General features: G+C 46.3%; 2 protein-coding genes across 2 annotated transcripts in view; one reads left to right on the forward strand and one right to left on the reverse strand.

Moving 5' to 3' along the window:
• Hdac8 (histone deacetylase 8) overlaps positions 1 to 19574 on the reverse strand; it is a 408840-nt gene that overhangs the window by 206194 nt on the left and 183072 nt on the right. The window lies entirely within an intron of this gene.
• Pabpc1l2b (poly(A) binding protein cytoplasmic 1 like 2B) lies at positions 15579 to 18070 on the forward strand. The gene has a single exon (XM_032889856.1). The coding sequence runs from the start codon at positions 15716 to 15718 to the stop codon at positions 16403 to 16405; it is 690 nt and encodes a 229-aa protein (XP_032745747.1). The 5' UTR covers positions 15579 to 15715; the 3' UTR covers positions 16406 to 18070.

The following is a 19574-nucleotide window of genomic DNA, read 5'->3' on the forward strand; positions in this document are numbered from 1 at the left end:
AAGAATAAGTGCTGTTCAGATTTTGATGTTACATCAGCAATATCATGTTCTACAAGGTCAAGAAAATCAATATTATGAAGATACTGAAATCTAGTCCTATGATTAGAACTAGGTACTAGAAGAAATGGGGAGACGGAAAATCAGGAAAAATTTAGACCCCCTAGCAAACAGAGTAGAGCCAAAAATGTAGGTTAGCCAGTTCAGTGACTCTGTTCCAGGAACTTGACTGACCACAGAACTGATGATTACACCAGCCGGTTCAGCAACTCTGTTCCAGGAATGGCTGACCACAAAAGTTAGATTAAAATCTTGAGAACAATCTTGAGAAACAGGGAGTTCCCCCTTTTGATTTTTCACTGGTATTCTTGACATTTTCCAATGACGCCCTCCCTACCCCTTTGGGTTGTGGTTTCTTCTTTTAAATACCCCTTCTTCCAGTTACTCGGGGTCGAACTCCTCTACTCCTGCATGGGATATGAGTCTCAACCCCAGCATGCTGGTTCCTGTCAGTAAACCTCGTGTGATTACAGCAAGGACGGGCTCTCGTGAGTTCTTATGGCGGATCACGTCATCCCGAGACTTGAGTGAGGGTCTCCCTGCTTCAGGGGTCTTTCAGTCCCCCTAGTGTAAATCCCTTTTAAGAAGAGGGAGCTACTGCTCTTCCCACCTATGAACCCTATTCTTCCTTGGAGTGGTGTTGTGAAGACAAAGCTACAAGGAGAGGGGTAATTTTTGCTGAGCATCCCCCTGGACAGGGAGCGGTGTATCCTGTTGTTGAGGTCCCGGACCCCAGTAGTGCAAGTCAATCCATCAGACAGCATGTTCCTCCGAGTTTTAAGGAGTTGAAAAACCTGAAAAAGGCAGTCTCTGCTTATGGTCCCCTTGCTCCCTTTACCTCTGCCATTTTTAATCCTATGTTGCATCCAATCTGACTCCTGGAGATTGGCAACAATTATGTAGGGCAGTATTGAGTTGGGGAGATTATCTGTTATGGAGGGGAGAATTTCAAGAACAATGTGTGCAACTAGCTAGACTTAATGTGCAAGCAGGATTCCCCAGAGAAATCTAGAATGCTGACAGGAGCAGGACAATATGAGACCCTTCCAGCCCAGATTCAATACGATCCTGCCATTTATGCTCAAATTTCCACAGCGGCAGTCAGAGCTTGGAAGGCCCTGCCCAATAAGGCAGCTGGAGAGCAATTATCCAAGGTGATATAAGGACCCTTGGAACCTTTCCAGGAATTTGCAGATAGATTATTTCAGTTGGCTAGGAAGCTGTTTGGAGATATTGATACTGCTATGCCCATAGTGAAACAATTGGCATATAAAAATCCTAATAAATGGTGCAAGGAGGCTATTAGACCTCATAAGAGTAAGAATTCAATCGACTATATTAAATTGTGCAAAGAAATAGATGGGAATTATGTGATGGGACAAATCTTTGCTGCGGCCATGCAAAAAGAAAATGGAGGGATCAGGACTTGTTTCGGGTGAGAGAGTGCCCTCAGAACAAAAAGGTAGGAGGCCCTGGATTATGGCCTCGGTGCCATAAAGGCTATCATTGGGGAAATGTGTGTAGATCTAAGCAAGATGTTGAGGGACTGCCTTTAAACCTTGTGGGAAATGGGAGACGGGGCCTGCTCTGGGGCCCCCAAACCAAAGTGTACGGAGCTATGAAACCTTCTGTGGTAGAACCTACCCCAATACAGTTTATCCCTCAAACCAATCCCTTCTTGTCAAAGACCTGGTCAGAGGTACCCCAGGAAGTGCAGGACTGGACCTCTGCTCCTCTGCCAGAGCAGTGTTAACACCTCAAATGGGGCCCCAGGCACTTGGCACTGGGGTACATGGGCTCCTGTCCTTTGGGAGTATAGGCCTCTTATTAGGCCACAGCAGTGCCTTGATGAGAGGAATAAGAATTTTTCCTGGAGTGATTGACTCTGATTTTACTGGAGAAATTAAAATTATGGTTTCTGTAGAAAAAGGCATTGTAGTTATTCCTCAAGGGGATAGGATAGCTTAATCAGTTCTTTTGCCCCGGTTTCATACCGATAATCCTGTGTTTAAATCTGCCCATGGTAATCAGGGTTTTGGGTCCACTGGGCCCGGAGCACTTTGGGTGTCCTCTTTAGAGAAGCGTCCCACACTCACTCTTTGGGTTGAAGGAAAGCCCCTATGTGGGCTCCTAGATACTGGAGCTGATACCACTGAAAGCCTTCTGGCCAAAGGCCTGGCCACTAGAGATATCTTACTCCACCTAAAAATGAGCAGGGACAGCTATAGCTGCTCTAAAAAGTAACAAAATTCTTAAATGGAGAGATGAGAAGGACATGAGGGATGGTTTCAGCTTTGTATTTTAGAACAAATACCTATCAACTTGTGGGGACGAGATGTGCTCAATGATATGGGGGCTGTGCTGACAGCTCAGCCTGTACGAAATGTGATGAGGAAACAAGGCCTTATCCCAGGGAGAGGATTGGGCAGAAATTTACAAGGAAAACCTTATAGTGTAAGTGAAGAGCTAAGAATAGTTAATGATAAAACAGGCTTGGGAAATTTATCCTGAGGGTCACTGTTAATAAGCCTCCGAATGTTAAACCTTTGCCCATCACCTGGAAGCCTAATGATCCAGTGTGGATTCCACAGTGGCCCCTGTCCAAGGAAATATTGGAGGCAGCTCATCAATTAGCACAGGAACAATTGCAAGCTGGTCATATTGTTCCTTCTACTTCCCCTTGGAATATCCCCTTCACCTATTTTTGTGATTAAGAAAAAATCTGAGAAGTGGAGATTATTACAAGATTGAAGGGAAATTAAGAAAATTATGATACCTATGGGGCCTACTCAGCCTGGTCTCCCTTCTCCTGTAGCTATACCTAAAAATTGGCATATAATAGTTATTGATTTAAAGGATTGTTTCTTTACCATTCCATTAGATCCCAAAGACTGTAAGAGATTTGCCTTTAGCATTCCTTCCATAAATTTTCAAGAACCTTCTCATCGCTATCATTGGATCATGTTACCTCAGGGAATGGCCAATAGTCCTACTATGTGTCAGGTGTATGTAGCCTCTGCCCTAAAGTTTTTAAGGCAGAAATATCCACAGATTTATATTATCCATTTCATGGATGACATTTTGGTAGCGGCTCCAGATAGAAAGGAATTGCTGACAGCATATGCTGACTTACAAGAAAATTTGGCTGCTGCAGGGTTAGTGATTGCCCCTGAAAAGGTCCAAAAGGACTTCCCATGTCACTATTTAGGACACGAATTATTACAAAAAGGAATTCGCCGACAAAAACTTAAAATTAGATTGGATACACTGAGGACCTTAAATGATTTTCAAAAATTATTAGGGGATATAAATTGGCTCTGACCGACGTTAAAATTAACCATGGGACAGTTGAAGCCATTATTTGATATTTTAAAAGGCAATTCCTCTCCAAATTCACCTAGACAATTAACTCCAGAAGCTCGTGAATGCTTAAATTTAGTACAACGGGCTTTGGAAGAGGCTCACCTTAATTATATTGATTATTCTAGGTCTCTTTTATTCTTGATTTTCGTATCTGCTTATTCTTCTACTGGGCTTTTTTGTCAGGATGGACTTTTAATGTGGGTTTATTTACAAGCTTCACCTTCGAAAATAGTGATGGCTTATCCTCAGGCCGTTGCTCAATTACTGTTCAAGGCTCAAAGAATTAGCTTACAGACTTTTGGTAAAGAACCAGATCTTATTATTACTCCCTATACCAAAGAACAGCTGCAACATTTAGCCCAGGGACTTACAGATTAGGGTATTTTAATGTGCACAATTGTTAGTCGACTTGATAACCATTATCCTGATAGTAAGATTTGTCAATTTTTTAAATGCATCCAGTAATTTTTCCACAAATTATTGTTAGTTCTCCTTTACAAAAGGCTCGTTTAGTATTTACTGATGGTTCCTCCAATGGTAGTGCTGCAGTAGTGTCTGGAGGGAAGGTAGAGGTTATAAAAATTCCTAATTGTTCTGCACAGCTAGCAGAATTGAAACCCTTACAATTAGCCTTGGTTATGTTTCCTGATGAACCTTGCAACATATACACTGATAGTGTATATGTGTCTCAGATTGTTTCACCCCTCGAGACCGCTACCTTCGTTGCTCCTGTTTCATCCATTTGTGCCTGCTTATTACAAGTACAGGCTTTGCTATGGCAGCATCGGGAATCTATTTTTGTGGGCTATATAAGAGTACATTCCATGTTACCTGGCCCCTTAGCACAAGGCAATGAATTGGCTGATTCTTATACTCAGCCTCAATGTTATTATATGTTAATGGATAATACTGCCTATGATAAAGCTTTACAGATGCACAGAAAATTTCATCTTAATGCTAGTTCTTTGAGGTTTCACAATGGAGTAACTAAAGAACAAGCAGCTCAAATAGTCAGTCAATATCCCCAGTGTGCCCCATTTATTTCCTCTCCCAATTTGGGAGTTAACCCAAGAGGGTTACAGCCTAATGATATTTGGCAAATGGATGTTATCTATATTTCTTCCTTTGGGAAGCTACGGTTTGTCCATGTGTCTATTGATACCTATTCTGGCCTGCTCTTTGCCTCTGCACATAGTGGAGAGAAAATTAAAGATGTTAAAAGTCACTGCTTACAGGCCTTTGCCTTTATAGGAGTCCCACGACAATTTAAAACTGATAATGGTCCTGCATATACTAGTGGGTCTTTTAAAAAATTTTGTGAGGATTATGATATTGTACATAAAACCGACATTCCTTATAATCCTCAAGGACAAGCCATAGTAGAAATAGCTAATTTGACACTTAAGAATTATCTTGAAAAAACAAAAACAGGGGACCAGAATTCTGCACCTGCTAAACTTTCCTTTATTACCTATATTTTAAATTTTTTGTTAGTAGATAAGAATAACTGTTCAGCAGCAGATAGACGTTGGAAAGGAATAAGACTTAAGGAAGGTCTGGTCCATTGGAAAGATTTGACCTCAAGATTATGGAAGGGATCTGACCCTGTGTTAGTTAGGGTTAGGGGTTCTGCTTGTGTTTTTCCTAGAGCTGCTGGAGTACCCATTTGGGTTCACGAGTGTTGTATACATCCTGTCTCCATGGAATCCAGTACAGATGGAGACCTATTGAAGCCTCGTGAAAAATCCACTGATCCCAATGCCAGTGGGAACAAGGAGCACAGTTCGGCCAGCAGTGATCTCCACCAATAGGACCACAGAAGAAGTAGCTGTCCTGCTTGCTGACACAAAGATTCAGCTCTTGTGGATCAGGACCCTGGAGTCATTCCTGTGCCCTTGGATGAAGATAGAGGATTTCCTGTCACCTTTTGTTGTCACAGAGATTTCGGCATTGCTGAAGTCATTGTTGCCACTGCTCCACATTCCGTCCCATCATGGCCTGCGCTCCGGCCCTCCCTGTACTGCTGCATGTCAGAGAAGACCGGACTCCAGCCGTTACCCCCGCCCCTCCTCATTCCCCTGGTGGCTGCTGCCACTGTGACTGGTGTTACCATTTTTGCAGTCTCTGGCTTCACAGGAATGCCATCTGCGTGAAGCTGTGGGAGACCAGGGAACTCTGCCCTGGTTATGCGGATCTCAGGCATGGTTCCATTGCCTGCCAGTTGTTTGGGAGAAAGATTGCAGATTCTGAACTGTCTTGGGAAAGACTTTGGTATCTTTGCTGCTATTGTAGCAGCCATTGCTGCTGCAACCACTGTGTCTGCAGTGTCTGGAAATGCCCTCCCCCAATCTGATGTTAGGCAAGAACAGTGGGTAAACTTTCTGGAGTAGTTGCTGATGATTAGGAATTCAAAATTTACATACAGCAACAACTTGACAATGGCCTTTGGTGTTAGGGCCCTCTTACTTTTGGCCCTAGGGTGCCGCAGTAGTCAGCTTTGTGCTTCTCTTCACATGCACAAACAGCACTCCCAGTCCTGAGCAACAACTAATCAGGTATTGTTCTCCTTGGTAGGAGACAAACCCTCTGCCCAAATTGGGTTCAGCCTTCATGAGAAGCAGTTAGCCAAGGACAGGCAACTCTTTGGGACCAAGCCTCACCTAAGACAGGAAATTCTGAGGCTGGCAGAATTTTCCAGAGATGGGAAAGAAATTTGATATCCCAAAGTGACCTAAGACAGACACTGCTTAAAAATTAATATAGGGGGACTTGCTTAATAAAAAAAATTAAAATAGGGGGACTTGCTTAATAAGAAAAATTAAAAGAAGGGGACTTGTCACAGCCTCCTGGGTCCCCTGCAGTGTTTCACCCCCTCGTCAGACCCTTCTGAGTCCCTTGTAGGGTTTGACCCCTGCTGCGACCTGTTGATGCATGTGGAAGCCTTTTATTCCTAACAAAGGAACAGCCTGGCCCCATAGTGACATACCTGGGCGATGTTCAATTCATTCCTGCCTTTCATCTTCCCAGTCTTTTTTGGGGGGGAGGGACTTAGGCTGGTCTTCCTGGATTACTCCCCAGTAAATTTGGGGCATGTGTTAGGTCTTTTGTTACTAAAGCCTTAAGCCCGGGTTTCCCACTGTGCTTCCCAGATTTTTCCACCTGGTCAACTTGGGGTTTATATTCGGTGAATAAAGGTACAGAATTGGATATTCTTTCTTAACACAAATAGCCTGTGTGTATGTGTGTGTTTTAATCCCGCAGGCTTGCGCCCGGTTCTCGGTGCCATGTTGGTGTGGGCATCGACACTAAGGGTCACAGTTCCCTGTCTGGTTGGCAGGCTCAAAGCAGGCAATGGTGAACTTGCCACAGCTCACAGCTGTTTATGGTAGGCCTTCTATGCCAAGATGATGGAGCATAGATGGCCAAGAGGAAGTGAACGTGAGGGCAGGGAATCAGTTTGCGCTGAAACAGTGGCATGTCCACATTGAGGGCCCCATCAGAGCAGAAGGAAGCTGAGATGAGGCATTGATTTGGCTGAGAAGGTAGTTGCGATCTATATAGGTTGGGCACGCAATATCCCAGTTGTGGTGGCAAACGTCAAAGTTGTCCTCATTGTCCACTATGAAGTCACAGTCAGCATTCTAGGGTGTTACTGTGCTCAGGATGGAGTTGTAGGGCTCCACACAGCCTTGGACACTTGTGCTGGGTCAAGGCAGAACTCTTGCTAGCTAGGACTTCTTGCTATGGTTAACAGAAAGGCACTTCCATCAACTGAGGGATGAAACTGAGCTGGTGGCCCCTCCAAAGCTGTGAAACAATAGGAAGCCCTGAATTCCTGTACACTGAACAGGCAGATTATGGGTCTGGTAATGCCCTGGGTAATGATACCCTTGCCAATAATGGAGTGGCCAAGTGCATGGTCAAGAACTGCATCTTCTCTCTAAGTGATAAGCTGCTCTGGGTGGAAGATGTAGATTTCGGGTGATTTCAGGTCTCATGAACTACAGTAGGCTCCAGATCAAGAAAGACCACCTGAAGCACACGTTTTTCAGCTGCAGCTTCACAGAAGAAGGTGGTGAAGGAGTCATCCACTAAACCAGTGGTCTTGCAATGATTCTGGCATCTGCCCATGAGGCTGCCAAAACAAAAACAAAAAACAACAACATGCTTATCACCCAAAAATAGAGGACCTCCACATCCCAGACACACTCAAACTAATAGAAGAAAAACTAGGAAGCATCTGGAACACATCACTGGGACAAAACACCAAGCATGTCCCAAATGGACTGAACATTCAGGACCTCAACCAACATGAAAGTCCTGTCAGATGGACATCTCAAAAAGAACCAAAAAAGTTAGGGTCCACAGACCTCAAGAGAGCGTCTGAGAAACAAGTTTCGGGAAACCTTTTGACATTTGTTGAAACACTTGCTCCACCATGGCCAAGGAAAATTAGGGAAGAGGAATGGATTCCTTACAGTTTCAGAAAAGGATTAGAGATCCATGACTCTTCATTGGACGGGGAGCTGGGCAGGAGCTGGTGGGCAGGCAAAATGGAAGCTATATCAAAAACAATAGTTGAGCCTAGGGCAAATGGTTGAACTGGAAAATTGATCCTTAAGCTAACCCAATAAGGCATGGATAAGTGGCTATTAGCCAAATGCTTGAAGCCCTAGCGCCAGAAACAAAATGAGCTTGGATGATCAAAATGAAGGCACAGGAAAAACCTTGGCAGAATAAAACAGAGACTGAGGTTCTCTGGCAATGTAGAGTATCTGGGGATGGCAGATGTAATCATTAACAAGCTTTGCAGCAAACCAGCAGAGAACGGGACCCCATTGCTTGAAGGAACAGAGAAAGAACTGAAGAGCTTGAAGGGGTGACATTATGTACAACAATGCCAACAACCAGAGCTTCCAGGGACTAAGCCAAAAAAACAAATGGAACTGACTCTGAAAACAAATCCTAGTAAAAAAAAAACCCTGAACCCCCAGTGAAAACGGGGGAGGCGGCAAAAAAAATAAAAAACAACAACAAAAAAAGACAAAAAACAAAAACAAACAAAGAAACCCATCGTGGTTCCTATGTCCAACAGTGGAAGAAGACTGTCTGGTTTTAAATCCTATCCCAGATTGAGCACTCAGACCAGTGGTTCAATTACACTGTATGAAAGCTTCCAAAATTAGCAAAGTTTACCAAAGTAAATTAGAGATGCTGTCAAATCCAATTCCATAGGCATTTTCAAGCTAACTAGTTTAATGGTCCTATGTCTGCCTCCCTTTAAGGATTTGTATGTGTGGGTGACAGACATAGGGACTGTATTTGGAGATTCAGACATTGGTTCCAAACTGAACTCACATGCATCAACCTTTCAGATGATCATGGAGAAGAAAAGTATGAGATACAAACTTCTAAGTGGGTTCATCTCCTTTATGCCTCTGGCCAAACCAGGTATGGAGGTGATGGAAAGGTTACCCATCTTCACTTCATGAGACCTTATCACTCTGTGGTGAGAGAAAAGGTTCTGTCCGTTAGGCAGACTGGAACCGGAATTGCACAAGGACTGTAGTATGCACCCTTTAGTTAGCCAGGAATTGTCACTTCATAACATTACACTTTAGTAATATAGTCCCAGCAATGACATGGCAGCACCAAAAGTCACCCAGTACACATGCACAGAGGCAAGGCATAGCATTTTTGAAGTGTGTCTAGGTGTCTCCGGAAGATTCTAAAAGTAGAGACATAAAATACTCCTGACTCTTGGACAATTTTGTTGAGCAGTAGCTTCACACCTCTTGAGAGGGTAGAAGTGCCAGGCTGTCATAGGCTAATTCTCAAAAACCTTGAACAAAAAAGAGAATGAATCCGAAAGTTGCTCTGATTGGGACAAAGTCTACAGAGGGAGTAAGCTACATGGGGTAGGGCCAGAGAATCAGGAAGTAGCCTGCAGTGAAAAGTGGTCTTTGCCCAGGACTGAAGCCAGGAGGTCAGATGCTATACTCACACTTTGATCCTAGTCCAGGCAGCCTAGGGTACCAGAGAGAAAACCCTCTGGCTTCAAAAAGCAGATGAACAAGCCAGCCTCAGGTCAGAGGGAGATGAGATTAATAAGGAGTCTATTGTATAGGCGTGGAATGCTTGCCAGGCACCGGTGGAAAACACTGGCCATGCTTGACTACTTTTGACGTTCATGAATATCTCTTTGTACAGCCCAGGACTCCAAAGGTAAGGAAGAGCAAAGAACATAGAGTAATCTGTCCAAGGTAAGCACCGCTCCTGAGCCGTGTCCTTTGCTGCATTGTTGGGACACTGTCATGCGATCACTCCTGGAAACTGCCTGTGACTATGACACACAAGGGCACAGAATCCTTGAAGGATGTGATGGAGTGTGAATTGGCTGAGGGAAAAGGAATATGAAGAAAGTGTGATGCAACCACTCATGGTGATTAATCTTTCCTGTTGCTTTCAAAGAAGGATAGGGCAAAGGGAGAATCCTAAAGGGAACTGCCAGGATCCTTCTGGATAGTTTCAAACATTCCAATCTCCAGCAGGGACTGGAGCAGAGAATGGTTACCTGTTAGTCTCTAAGATCCTGCCTCCAAGTCAGTTTTATTCAAAGGCCCGTCTTTCTAAGTACCCTGAGGTAGCAGCTGGCCAACAGTGCTTGAGAGCTGCAAGAACAACATGATTCTTCTTATTTTCTCCCCAGCCTAAGGCCAAGTGCCATCTCTTTTGTGAGCTGAGGCTGCTCCAGCAGCACCAAGGGCAAAGACTGAAAGGGACTGCCGATGTCAGGGAGAGGTCGGAGTGAGGAACAGAGAGACAAAGTCAGAGAGGATGGGCAGAGGAAGGGACACAATTAGGATAGACCAAGGTCTTAATTCTTCCTGCCTTTAGACACAGCCAGAAGGGACCTAGGGCTCTCTATGAAAAATAGTACAGGAGAGTGAATGTCACAGTTCCAAAGGGCATATCAATTTGTTCATGTGCCTCTTGAAAGAGGCAGCCATGCTGGCAATTTAAGGATGGGCCATGGATGTAATGATTCACCTTTCAGATGAGTCTGGACACTGAGTAGAGTTGGACGTGTGGCTGAAAGACTGAGCAGTGAGCAAACCCATGGGAATGCAGGGAGCACGGTGGCAGTAGAGTTGAAGAGCTTCTGCTAGCATTTGATAGTCGATGGTCACAGAGACCAACTACAGGAAGAATGGTGTCTCCAGGTACATGTAGAGAGGGAGGACACAGGGATGTCACTCTGACAGCATTTGACTATCATCCTTGGATGGATACTACTTATCCATTCATTTGGAGAGGACTGCAAGAGGAGGTACAAAGGCAAGGAATAATCTGTATGGCATTCAGAAGATTGGACAATGACTCCCTTAAGAAACTAGTGAATGCTGTCTCCCTTTTTCTAGATTATTTTGAGAATCGATGAATTAGACTACAGACACACACCAGTGTGGAAAGACACTGTAGTCACACGTGAACGGCTATCAGGTGTCTGGGGCATAACACCTTGTCTTTCTGCTTATCTCTGTAGCCTTCTCACATCAGCAATCCTTGCCACACCAAGAAGCAACCAGAGAGATGAATGAGTCAATGTAGACCTGGGCCTTCCTCAGACTTAGGGCTCTTCCTGATTCCCTGCAGCAATCTGAAGGAGTTCACACCGTTACCTAGACAGCTGCCCTCCCTATACCCTCCCCGCTAGTTCCTTCCTTCTTCCCTCTGTCACAGTAAGCTCCGGGCTCCAGTGATGGCAGGCACCCACTAGGTCCAATAGCACCTGGGGCTTCTGCCCTAGTGACTAGGTACTCTGAAGCTCTGTCTTCTGGGCAGGTTTTCCAGACAAGTTTGTCAGTTCATTGTCATCTGCAGCAAGGCTTTCCCTACACTCCATGGTCCTCCTTTGCTACCTCCTGGATTCTAGAGAAGCCTGAAACAATCATCTTCTTTATGTCCCGGAAAGTTTTGACTCAACCTCAACCTGCTTACAGGTTTTACAACAAGTCTGATTTCAGGTTGTCAGGGGAAAATAAACTCTCTTAGTCCAGGGACACACTGGCTATGTGAAGACATGGTATCCAGTATGGCCCTTGAGGAATGGGTGTGCATCATTAAATGAGGGGCATCAGTCACACGTCCTCCCATTCTGGAGGTCCCTTCTCCCTCCAGAGTTGCTGGACAGTCCTTACCTCTGTCAGAGAGCTTAGTACTCTGGATCCTTTTGCTTACAGTTGGGATAAACTCACCATGAACTAACTGTAAAATGGATATAGGAACTTCATGGAGGCCGCAGAGAACAGACTCGGGCAGTCTACAGCTGGGATCCAAGTCACTAGTCTCATTGCTGTGACTGGGGATCTTAAGGACAGTCTCCAGGTCAGATATGCAGACATTGGTCGTGTTCCCCTGCACCTATGTCTCCAGTCACGCCATTGATGTTCATGGACTCAGTGGCATATCTACTCAGGCAGAGAAGACACTTGTTGAGTCCTGCCCTGGAGTCATCCTCCAGTTGGATTTGCCTATCATCTGTCTGCTGTTTCTGTCACACAAGCTTCTCTTTTGTGGTTACATGACATGTATCATATCATCCAGCCCCACACAGATATCATGGCTTCCTCCTTGCCCTCCACTTTGGATAGATACCTGAAATGATGAGGACCAGCTCACCTGTCCCCTCTGTCTACAAGCATCCCATCCTAAACCACTACAGGGTGACATTTTGATCCCAAGCCCTACAAGTTCCTCGCCCCTTGCCACTGCTGGTACAAGCTCTTCCTAAGAGCAGAGACGTGGACTTTTTCAGAGGGTGAGGTTCCTATCTGTGCACCAGCTATGCAGAGAAAGGGAAATTCCTTCCTCCTCATGGTCCACAGGGTCACTATCTGGAGTTTGTGTTTCCCTGGCCTGTGTGTCTTCTGCCATTAGAGAAAGCACTGTTACTTATATAAACAGGGTGGATTTTGGTGATGTTACCCGAACATGTGCTGGCTTGTGAAATTCCATAGACTCTAAAGTCTGATCACAGAGATACTGTGCTCAAATGGACAACAAATACTTGAAACAGTGCTCACCCTCCTCAGCCAGCAGGAAATCACATAGAAAACTGTGGCATTCAGTAACCCAGGTCAGAATCACAACACTGTGAAGGAAGCAGAGCCCATCAAATCTCAAGGAGGTCACAGGGAAAGTGGCTTTAGTGTGAACTCGCAGGACCACAGTGGGAATGAGCATAGCGATTCCTCACTGGCTAGAAAAAGAGCTACCCTATGGCCCAGCTTTGCCACGGTTGGTCATAACATCTATAAGCCCACAGAGGACAGAGCTACTTGTGCACTCGGGGGTCAGCTGTGCTATGACCCATAGCCAAGAAGTGGGAAGAGACTAGGGGTGCCTCTGGAGATGAGCCCCTGGAGAAAACATAGTGCAAACTCATGATGGGATTTTAAGAGTGTAGGGAAGAAATGGAGAATGCATGAAGCAGATGCATTGAGTAGAACTGGGCATGGCAGATGGCAGGGGGCATGATGAAAGAAAAAACTGTACTGACACCTGTATGAAGAAGTCAGGAGGAAAACCCCCATTCTTACCCCTTTCCATTAAATTTCACGGGAAATCCATTAAATAAAAGTCAGTAGTCTGGGGGCTGAGCAATTCTGTTCTGCAATGAGGCAGCTTGGGCTACTGTAGTGGAGTCAAGAAGTGCTGAGGTAAGACACCACAGTTTGGGCATTTTTATTTGGTTGCTTAGTATTTCCTGTGCCAGAGGTCCATGGTACACGTGAGACCCTATTCCTGAACCGGCAGCGCAGACAGAGTCGGGCAAGTTCGGTCTGTCTCCTTTGTAGCTAGTTCAGTCTGACAGTTTTCTTTATGTTCTGCCACAGATTTGTGTGTGGGCTGCCACACTTGTACGCACACTGATGTTCAAATCACTTTCTACTGTTTTGATCACATGGCTCCTTTCCTCACAGATGCTGAAGTGTGACAAGGCTATTGCTAGAGAGCCCTAGCTCTCTTCCAACCTATGTTTCTGGGGACTTTGTCCACACCACTGGGTTCTTGGGCATTTTCTATTCAGCACAGCTGCCCGTGATTCCTAGCAGAATGCTCAACATCTGGTCCTCCTTTCTGAAGGACCGGGGACCCCACTCTCTGTTGGTCTATAATCTGAGGGATGTCAGCCTGCCTGTCCCCTTGGACTTTAGTTCAGTGTGCCCTCTCTCATTGCTCTCTCCACTCCAGCAGTGAGTAGGCATCGACTGATTGCTGTCCACACTGTTTTTTTTTTTTACACAGCCCCCAGTGCCAGAAGCATTCACTAGCTGGTGACTGGGGTCTCTGCATTTCATCCTAATGTGAGATTTCAGGTCCTGTTCTCACTCATCATCTGTGTAGGGATATGCACTTCTTGGTCGCGGTCAGGAAAGTCAGAATCTCTAAGGCATACATCCAAGAGTCAACAAGTGCCTGGCTCTGGACCTGGCCTTTCTCAGCCCATGCCCAACCTGCCCAGCCCAGGTTTGGCTTTCTTTACCTTACCATGGGGGGCTGCTGCCCTACAGCCCAGGTGCACTTGATTTCACTTCCCACGTGGCAGTGGGGGTTGAGACTGTGTAGAACCCTAGGTTTACAGCAGTCCCTTTGGCAGGGCAGAGCCAAGGAGAGACAGAGGGTGGAGTGGGGTGTAGTGTGCAGTCCAGGATCAGCTCAAAGGCAGCCCACCTTCCTCTGTCTTCCAGACCTGTGTTTGCCCAGGGCCTGGAAGAGGTTGAGAGTATGTGTGGCAGGATGTTATGAATGAGCAAGCATTCTTTATTCTCTCCCTTGGAAATGTTACTGAGTTGGGGTGGGGGCAGGAAGGGGGAGCAGGCTCAGAAAATGGCTCAGCAGGCTGTGTGGGGAGATGGGAAGACTCATGCTTTCCTGGGTGGCAGTGGTGGTGGTGACATGTGAGTGTGAGTGTGAGTGTGTGTGTGTGTGTGTGTGAGTGAGAGAGAGAGAGAGAGAGAGAGAGAGAGAGAGAGAGAGACTCAGAGACAGAGCCACACAGAATTAAAGTGACAGCAGTGCTTTAGTGCCTCTGTGCCAGTCAGCAATTGACAAACAGACACTTACAGAATTATAGAGGAGAGAGAATGCTCTTGCTCCACTGTGTGTGTGTGTGTGTGTGTGCGTGTGCGTGTGTGTGACAGAGAAAGAGAGAGCATACTGATGCTCTAGCTCCCGTGTGTGTGTGTGTGTGTGTGTGTGTGTGTGTGTGTGTGTGTGTGTGTGTGTCTTTCGAGGGGAAGCCCCCCCCCCTCCATGTTGGAACATTGCTTCTAGGCTCCTTCAGTCAGGGCCTGCCTATCTTCAAGGCCACCCCACTCTTTCTCCCAAGGTTCTCACATGAATCATGCAATCTTCCCTTATGGGGGAAGGGGCACTCCCCCGCCCCACAGCCCTCCATCCGGCCAAAGACAGGAATCCTCAGGTCCAGCTTGCAGCCCGGTCCCTGTCATCCTCTTCCCCAGAGCGTGGGCGCCCCAGAGGCTGCGCACTGCTACCCCAGCCCAGGCTCAGCCGCCCCCTGCTGCCTGCCTGCAGCCCCGCAACCCCTGCAGCCCCGCAGCAGCCACAGGGGAACCAAAGAGACAGAAGCCTTCCCAGCTGCCCGGACCACAGACGCCAACACCCCCCGCCCCCAACCCCACGCCGCCCTCCCGCCCGCGCCCCGCACGCCAGCCAGCCCACGACCGAGCGCGGCGGCAGGCTGCGGGCTGCGGGCTGCGGAGACAGACTCGGCTCTGCGCTCCCGGCCGGCGCTCGCCACCCCGGCTGACTCGCTCGCTCCCGGCCGCTCGGCCAGAGCGGGGTCCTGTCGGCAACCGCCGCAGCCCCCGGCCCGCGTTCCGGCGCCCACCGGCCCTCGCCGCCTCTCCGCCCCCTCAGTTCCCGGGAAGGGAGGTCGCGGCAGCGGCCCGGCGGCAGCGGTGACCGTGGCGTCCGCGGCGACAGTGGCGGCCGAGGTCGCCGCAGCGGAGGCGGCGGCGACGGCGGCGGCGGAGGCGGCGGCGGCGACGGTGGCGGAAGCGGTGGCGGAGGCCTCCGTGGCGGAGGCGGAAGCGGAGGTGGAGGCTGAGGTGGAGGCCGAGGCGGCGGCGGCGGCCCTGGCCAGGAGAAGGCAGAGGCCGGCGGCGCGGCCGCGGCGGTGGCAGCCACGGAGGCCAGCCTGGCGGAGGCCAGCCTTGAGGCCAGCCTGGCGGAGGCTGCGGCGTCGCCTTCCTACGGGAGGGTGGATATGGACGAAGAGCTGGCGGCGGCCTTGGCTGCAGAAGAGGAGGAGGCGGCGGCCGGGGGCTCGGACGATGGGAACCCAGACTTTCCCACGGCCTCGCTGTACGTGGGCGACCTGCACCCCGAGGTGACCGAGTCCATGCTGTATGAGAAGTTCAGCCCCGCCGGGCCCATCCTGTCCATCCGCCTCTGCAGGGACAAGGTCACCCGGCGCTCTCTGGGCTACGCATATGTCAACTACCAGCAACCGGTGGACGCCAAGCGGGCCCTGGAGACCATGAACTTTGACGTTATAAATGGCAGGCCAGTGCGCATCATGTGGTCCCAGAGGGACCCGTCGCTCCGCAAGAGCGGGGTGGGCAACGTCTTCATCAAGAACCTGGGCAAGACCATCGACAACAAGGCGCTGTACAACATCTTCTCGGCCTTTGGCAACATCCTGTCCTGCAAGGTGGCCTGTGACGAAAAGGGGCCCAAGGGCTACGGGTTCGTGCACTTCCAGAAGCAGGAGTCGGCCGAGCGGGCCATAGATGCGCTGAATGGCATGTTCCTGAACTACCGCAAGATTTTCGTGGGGAGATTCAAGTCCCACAAGGAGAGGGAGGCCGAAAGGGGAGCCTGGGCCCGCCAGTCCACCAGCGCTGACTTCAAGGATTTCGACGACGACTCGGATGACGAGGCCACCTTCCGATGAAGAAGACATCCCAGGACCCAGCCAGTAGAGCCAAATCTTGGCTCCCACCCCGTTTACAGCCCCCCACCCCCCAACCCACCAGCAGTGTATTGTATTGGGAGTGCAGGTTTCTCTCTCCCCCTTCCCCTTCCCCCCTCCCTGCTCACTTTTCCTCTTTCCTGCCCTCCCTCCTTGCCCTCTCTCTCTCTTCCCTCCCCTCCTTCCCCCCACCCCCCCTCAGAGCTAGCTAGCTTCCCCATCCCCTCTCTGCTCTCAGCTCCTCTCTTCTTCTGTCCTCTCCTTCCCTCCCTTTCTCCCCAACCCCAGCAAGGGCCCCTTGCTAGAGAATAATCCCACTAATCTGTGCCATTGGAGAGGTTAAAGGCTGCCTCTTCTCCCGGTGGTGGTCGGTCTGATTCTTAAAAGCGTTTTTCTGTCTCTTTGTTTACTGCACAGGTGATGCAACTCATGGTAGAAATGTCTGGAGAAGGAGAAGGAAGTCTGATGTGGGAGAAAGAAGCAAGAGTCTAATTGCTTCCCACCATCCTGATACCCAGAGAGAAGCTCTATCTTCTTTGGTGTGCTGTTTTTCCAGGCTCTCTGCTCCCCACTCTCTCCCTCTCGCCCCAGACCCCACTTCCCTTCTAACATTCTTGTAGAGTGGTTCATGTATGTGGTGTTTCTTAACCTGCTTTTTCCAGCGACTAAACCAAACAGAAATCAACGCATTGAACTTCTTTACCATGCTATTCAACAGGCTTATGGACCGTCATCTTCAGTGCCTGCAGAGTGCTCCTGTGTATCCATGGACCTTAACATTTCTGTAATCATTCCTGCATTGTTGGACATTCAGGTGGTGCCTAGTTCTTTCCCTGTGTTTAAAACCAACACTGTGTGCCCTGAGGAGTGAATCCTTCCTTGTCAAGCCAATCTAGGCTAGCATCCTGGATGCTCTCTCCTTAACTGTGGACTTGCAGGATCCACATATAGACATTTCAAAGACTTTCCCTGTGTGTTGCCAAAAGGCTCCCTTTCATAAGCATTGTACCACTTTGTATTTGTGCCAGCCAGCCAGTGCAGCTAGTAAAAAGAAAACAAAACAAAACAAAAAAACAAAACAAAACGGTATGCTCATGTCCCCTGCAGTCTCATGGTCCACTGTACCTGACTCAGTCTCTCTCTCTCTCTCTCTCTCTCTCTCTCTCTCTCTCTCTCTCTCTCTCTCTCTCTCTCTCTCTCTCTCTCTGTTTCTGTGTGTGCGCCCGTGCGCACGTGCCTGGTCAATCTCGTGAGCTGCAAATGGCATTTTCACTGTTTTGGCTGTTTCACTGGAATTGAATGCTGTTTACCACCCCTTTCCTGCGTTCCTGCTTCCTTCCCTTTTCCCTCTTGCCAGAAAAATAAAACAGCTATGTTGCAGGAAAAAACAAAATTACTAAGCAGATGATTTCACAGAAGAAATGGAATGCTAGAATGCTATCAGCAATCAATCCTAATGACCCCCATGCCTTCTTGAATTGTATTCATCTCTATGTGCCCAGTGTTTTTCATGTGATATATGTGTATTTAATATATACAAATTTCAATATCTGCTTTTTCATGCATAAATATAATATAGATTATAGACATAGATGTATAGATATTCTTGAACTTCCTTTCGTTGTCATTAAATATTCTTTTAAAATATTTATTGTGATTTTTCTCCTGTTCCAGTGTATGAATGGGCCAAATGCAGGGGCTTTGGGTGAATGCATGCTTCTGAGTCATAATTGCACACAGATTCAAGAATATTTAATAAGTTTTTACTGAATCCTTTTTCTTGGACTTGTGTGAACGTTTTCCCCCTTATCTACATCAGTGCTCTTATGATTAAAATCTTAAGGGACTTTCCTCATTTTTATGATTTTTTTCATATCAAATATTCTTCAATGTAAAATTTAAATTAAACGGAGGTCTATTTTTTTCATAGTAAAGACCCGTTTATTAAGGTAGTTTCATTTCCCTCTCAGGATCACAGGAGAGCCAAAAGCATTAGGATTCTGGTATGTGTTCTGGAGTCTGTATGACATTGACTTGTGCACTCCTGTAGAATTTTTTAAGTCAGTCAGAGATTTTGTTTTTATTCATTTAAATTATGTACCTTTATTAAATTAATAGATGTATTTAAAGTATACTCATAAAACATCAAAAATCACTAAACCACTTCACAACATAAAATTTGAAACATGTAGGACATGTATTTAAAACAAGCTGTTGCCTTCAAAAGCATAAGGTTAAATACATGTCTCATTCTGAGGTATTTTCACTATCTCAGCATTTAAATATCCAAATATCAAGGACACACATATATTTTTAATTTCCCTTTTCATAGATGAGGAATAATTTCAGTAACTTGTCTCTTGTCATATTTTTAAAGGGTTGTAGTTTTGGAGTCCCCAGTATGGTCAATATTATGAAGAAAGTACTTGTATGTATTTGTAGTACTTATAGTGATCTTTAATTGCCTTATATACATTAATACCTTTTGTCAAATGCTCTTGCTATAAAATATATGCTTATAAACATATATGAACATATTTTATATGAATTTATAAAATAGTTCATATTATGTTCTCATATATTTTCAAATCATGACAAAGTGATTATGCTTGTAGATATTTTGTTTTATTTTCTAATAGATTGCTTTTTTAAACAAAATGCCATGAATATTAAATACAACCAACTGCTTTAAAGTAAGCATTTATGTTACTGTGTATTAGTACAGTTTACAGCAAACACCAAATCATAGTTAATATATTCTATACTAATGTATTTCCTATATATTCATTTTGAATACATTATATAAATTTTCTTCTATATGAATATATAATATACATTTTGACATTTAATATTCCCCCAAAACTTACTAATTCTATAGGCATATCATAATTTTTTAATGTGTCTCTTTATCTTGGACTTAAAGGTAGTTTCTAAAATTTCCCCAGAACGCCTGAAAATATATGAAAAATTTCAGCAATACCCTTGTGTTGTTTGCTTAAGGTAAATGCCTAAAAGTTATACTGAAAAGTAGAAGTCTTTTAAAATTCTTTAACTTTCCACCCTAGCTGTATTAGTTTATACTAGCATGTTAGATGAATGTCTGTTTTTCTGCCCAAATTCTCCCCTAGTTATTAGAAACTGTCCTTACACT

The sequence above is a fragment of the Rattus rattus genome, chromosome X, assembly GCF_011064425.1.
Source record: "Rattus rattus isolate New Zealand chromosome X, Rrattus_CSIRO_v1, whole genome shotgun sequence".
Lineage (NCBI taxonomy): Eukaryota > Metazoa > Chordata > Mammalia > Rodentia > Muridae > Rattus > Rattus rattus.

Coding starts and splice junctions, on each gene's coding strand:
- Pabpc1l2b (XM_032889856.1), top strand. CDS start 15,716: ATGGACGAAGAGCTGGCGGCGGCCTTGGCTGCAGAAGAGGAGGAGGCG.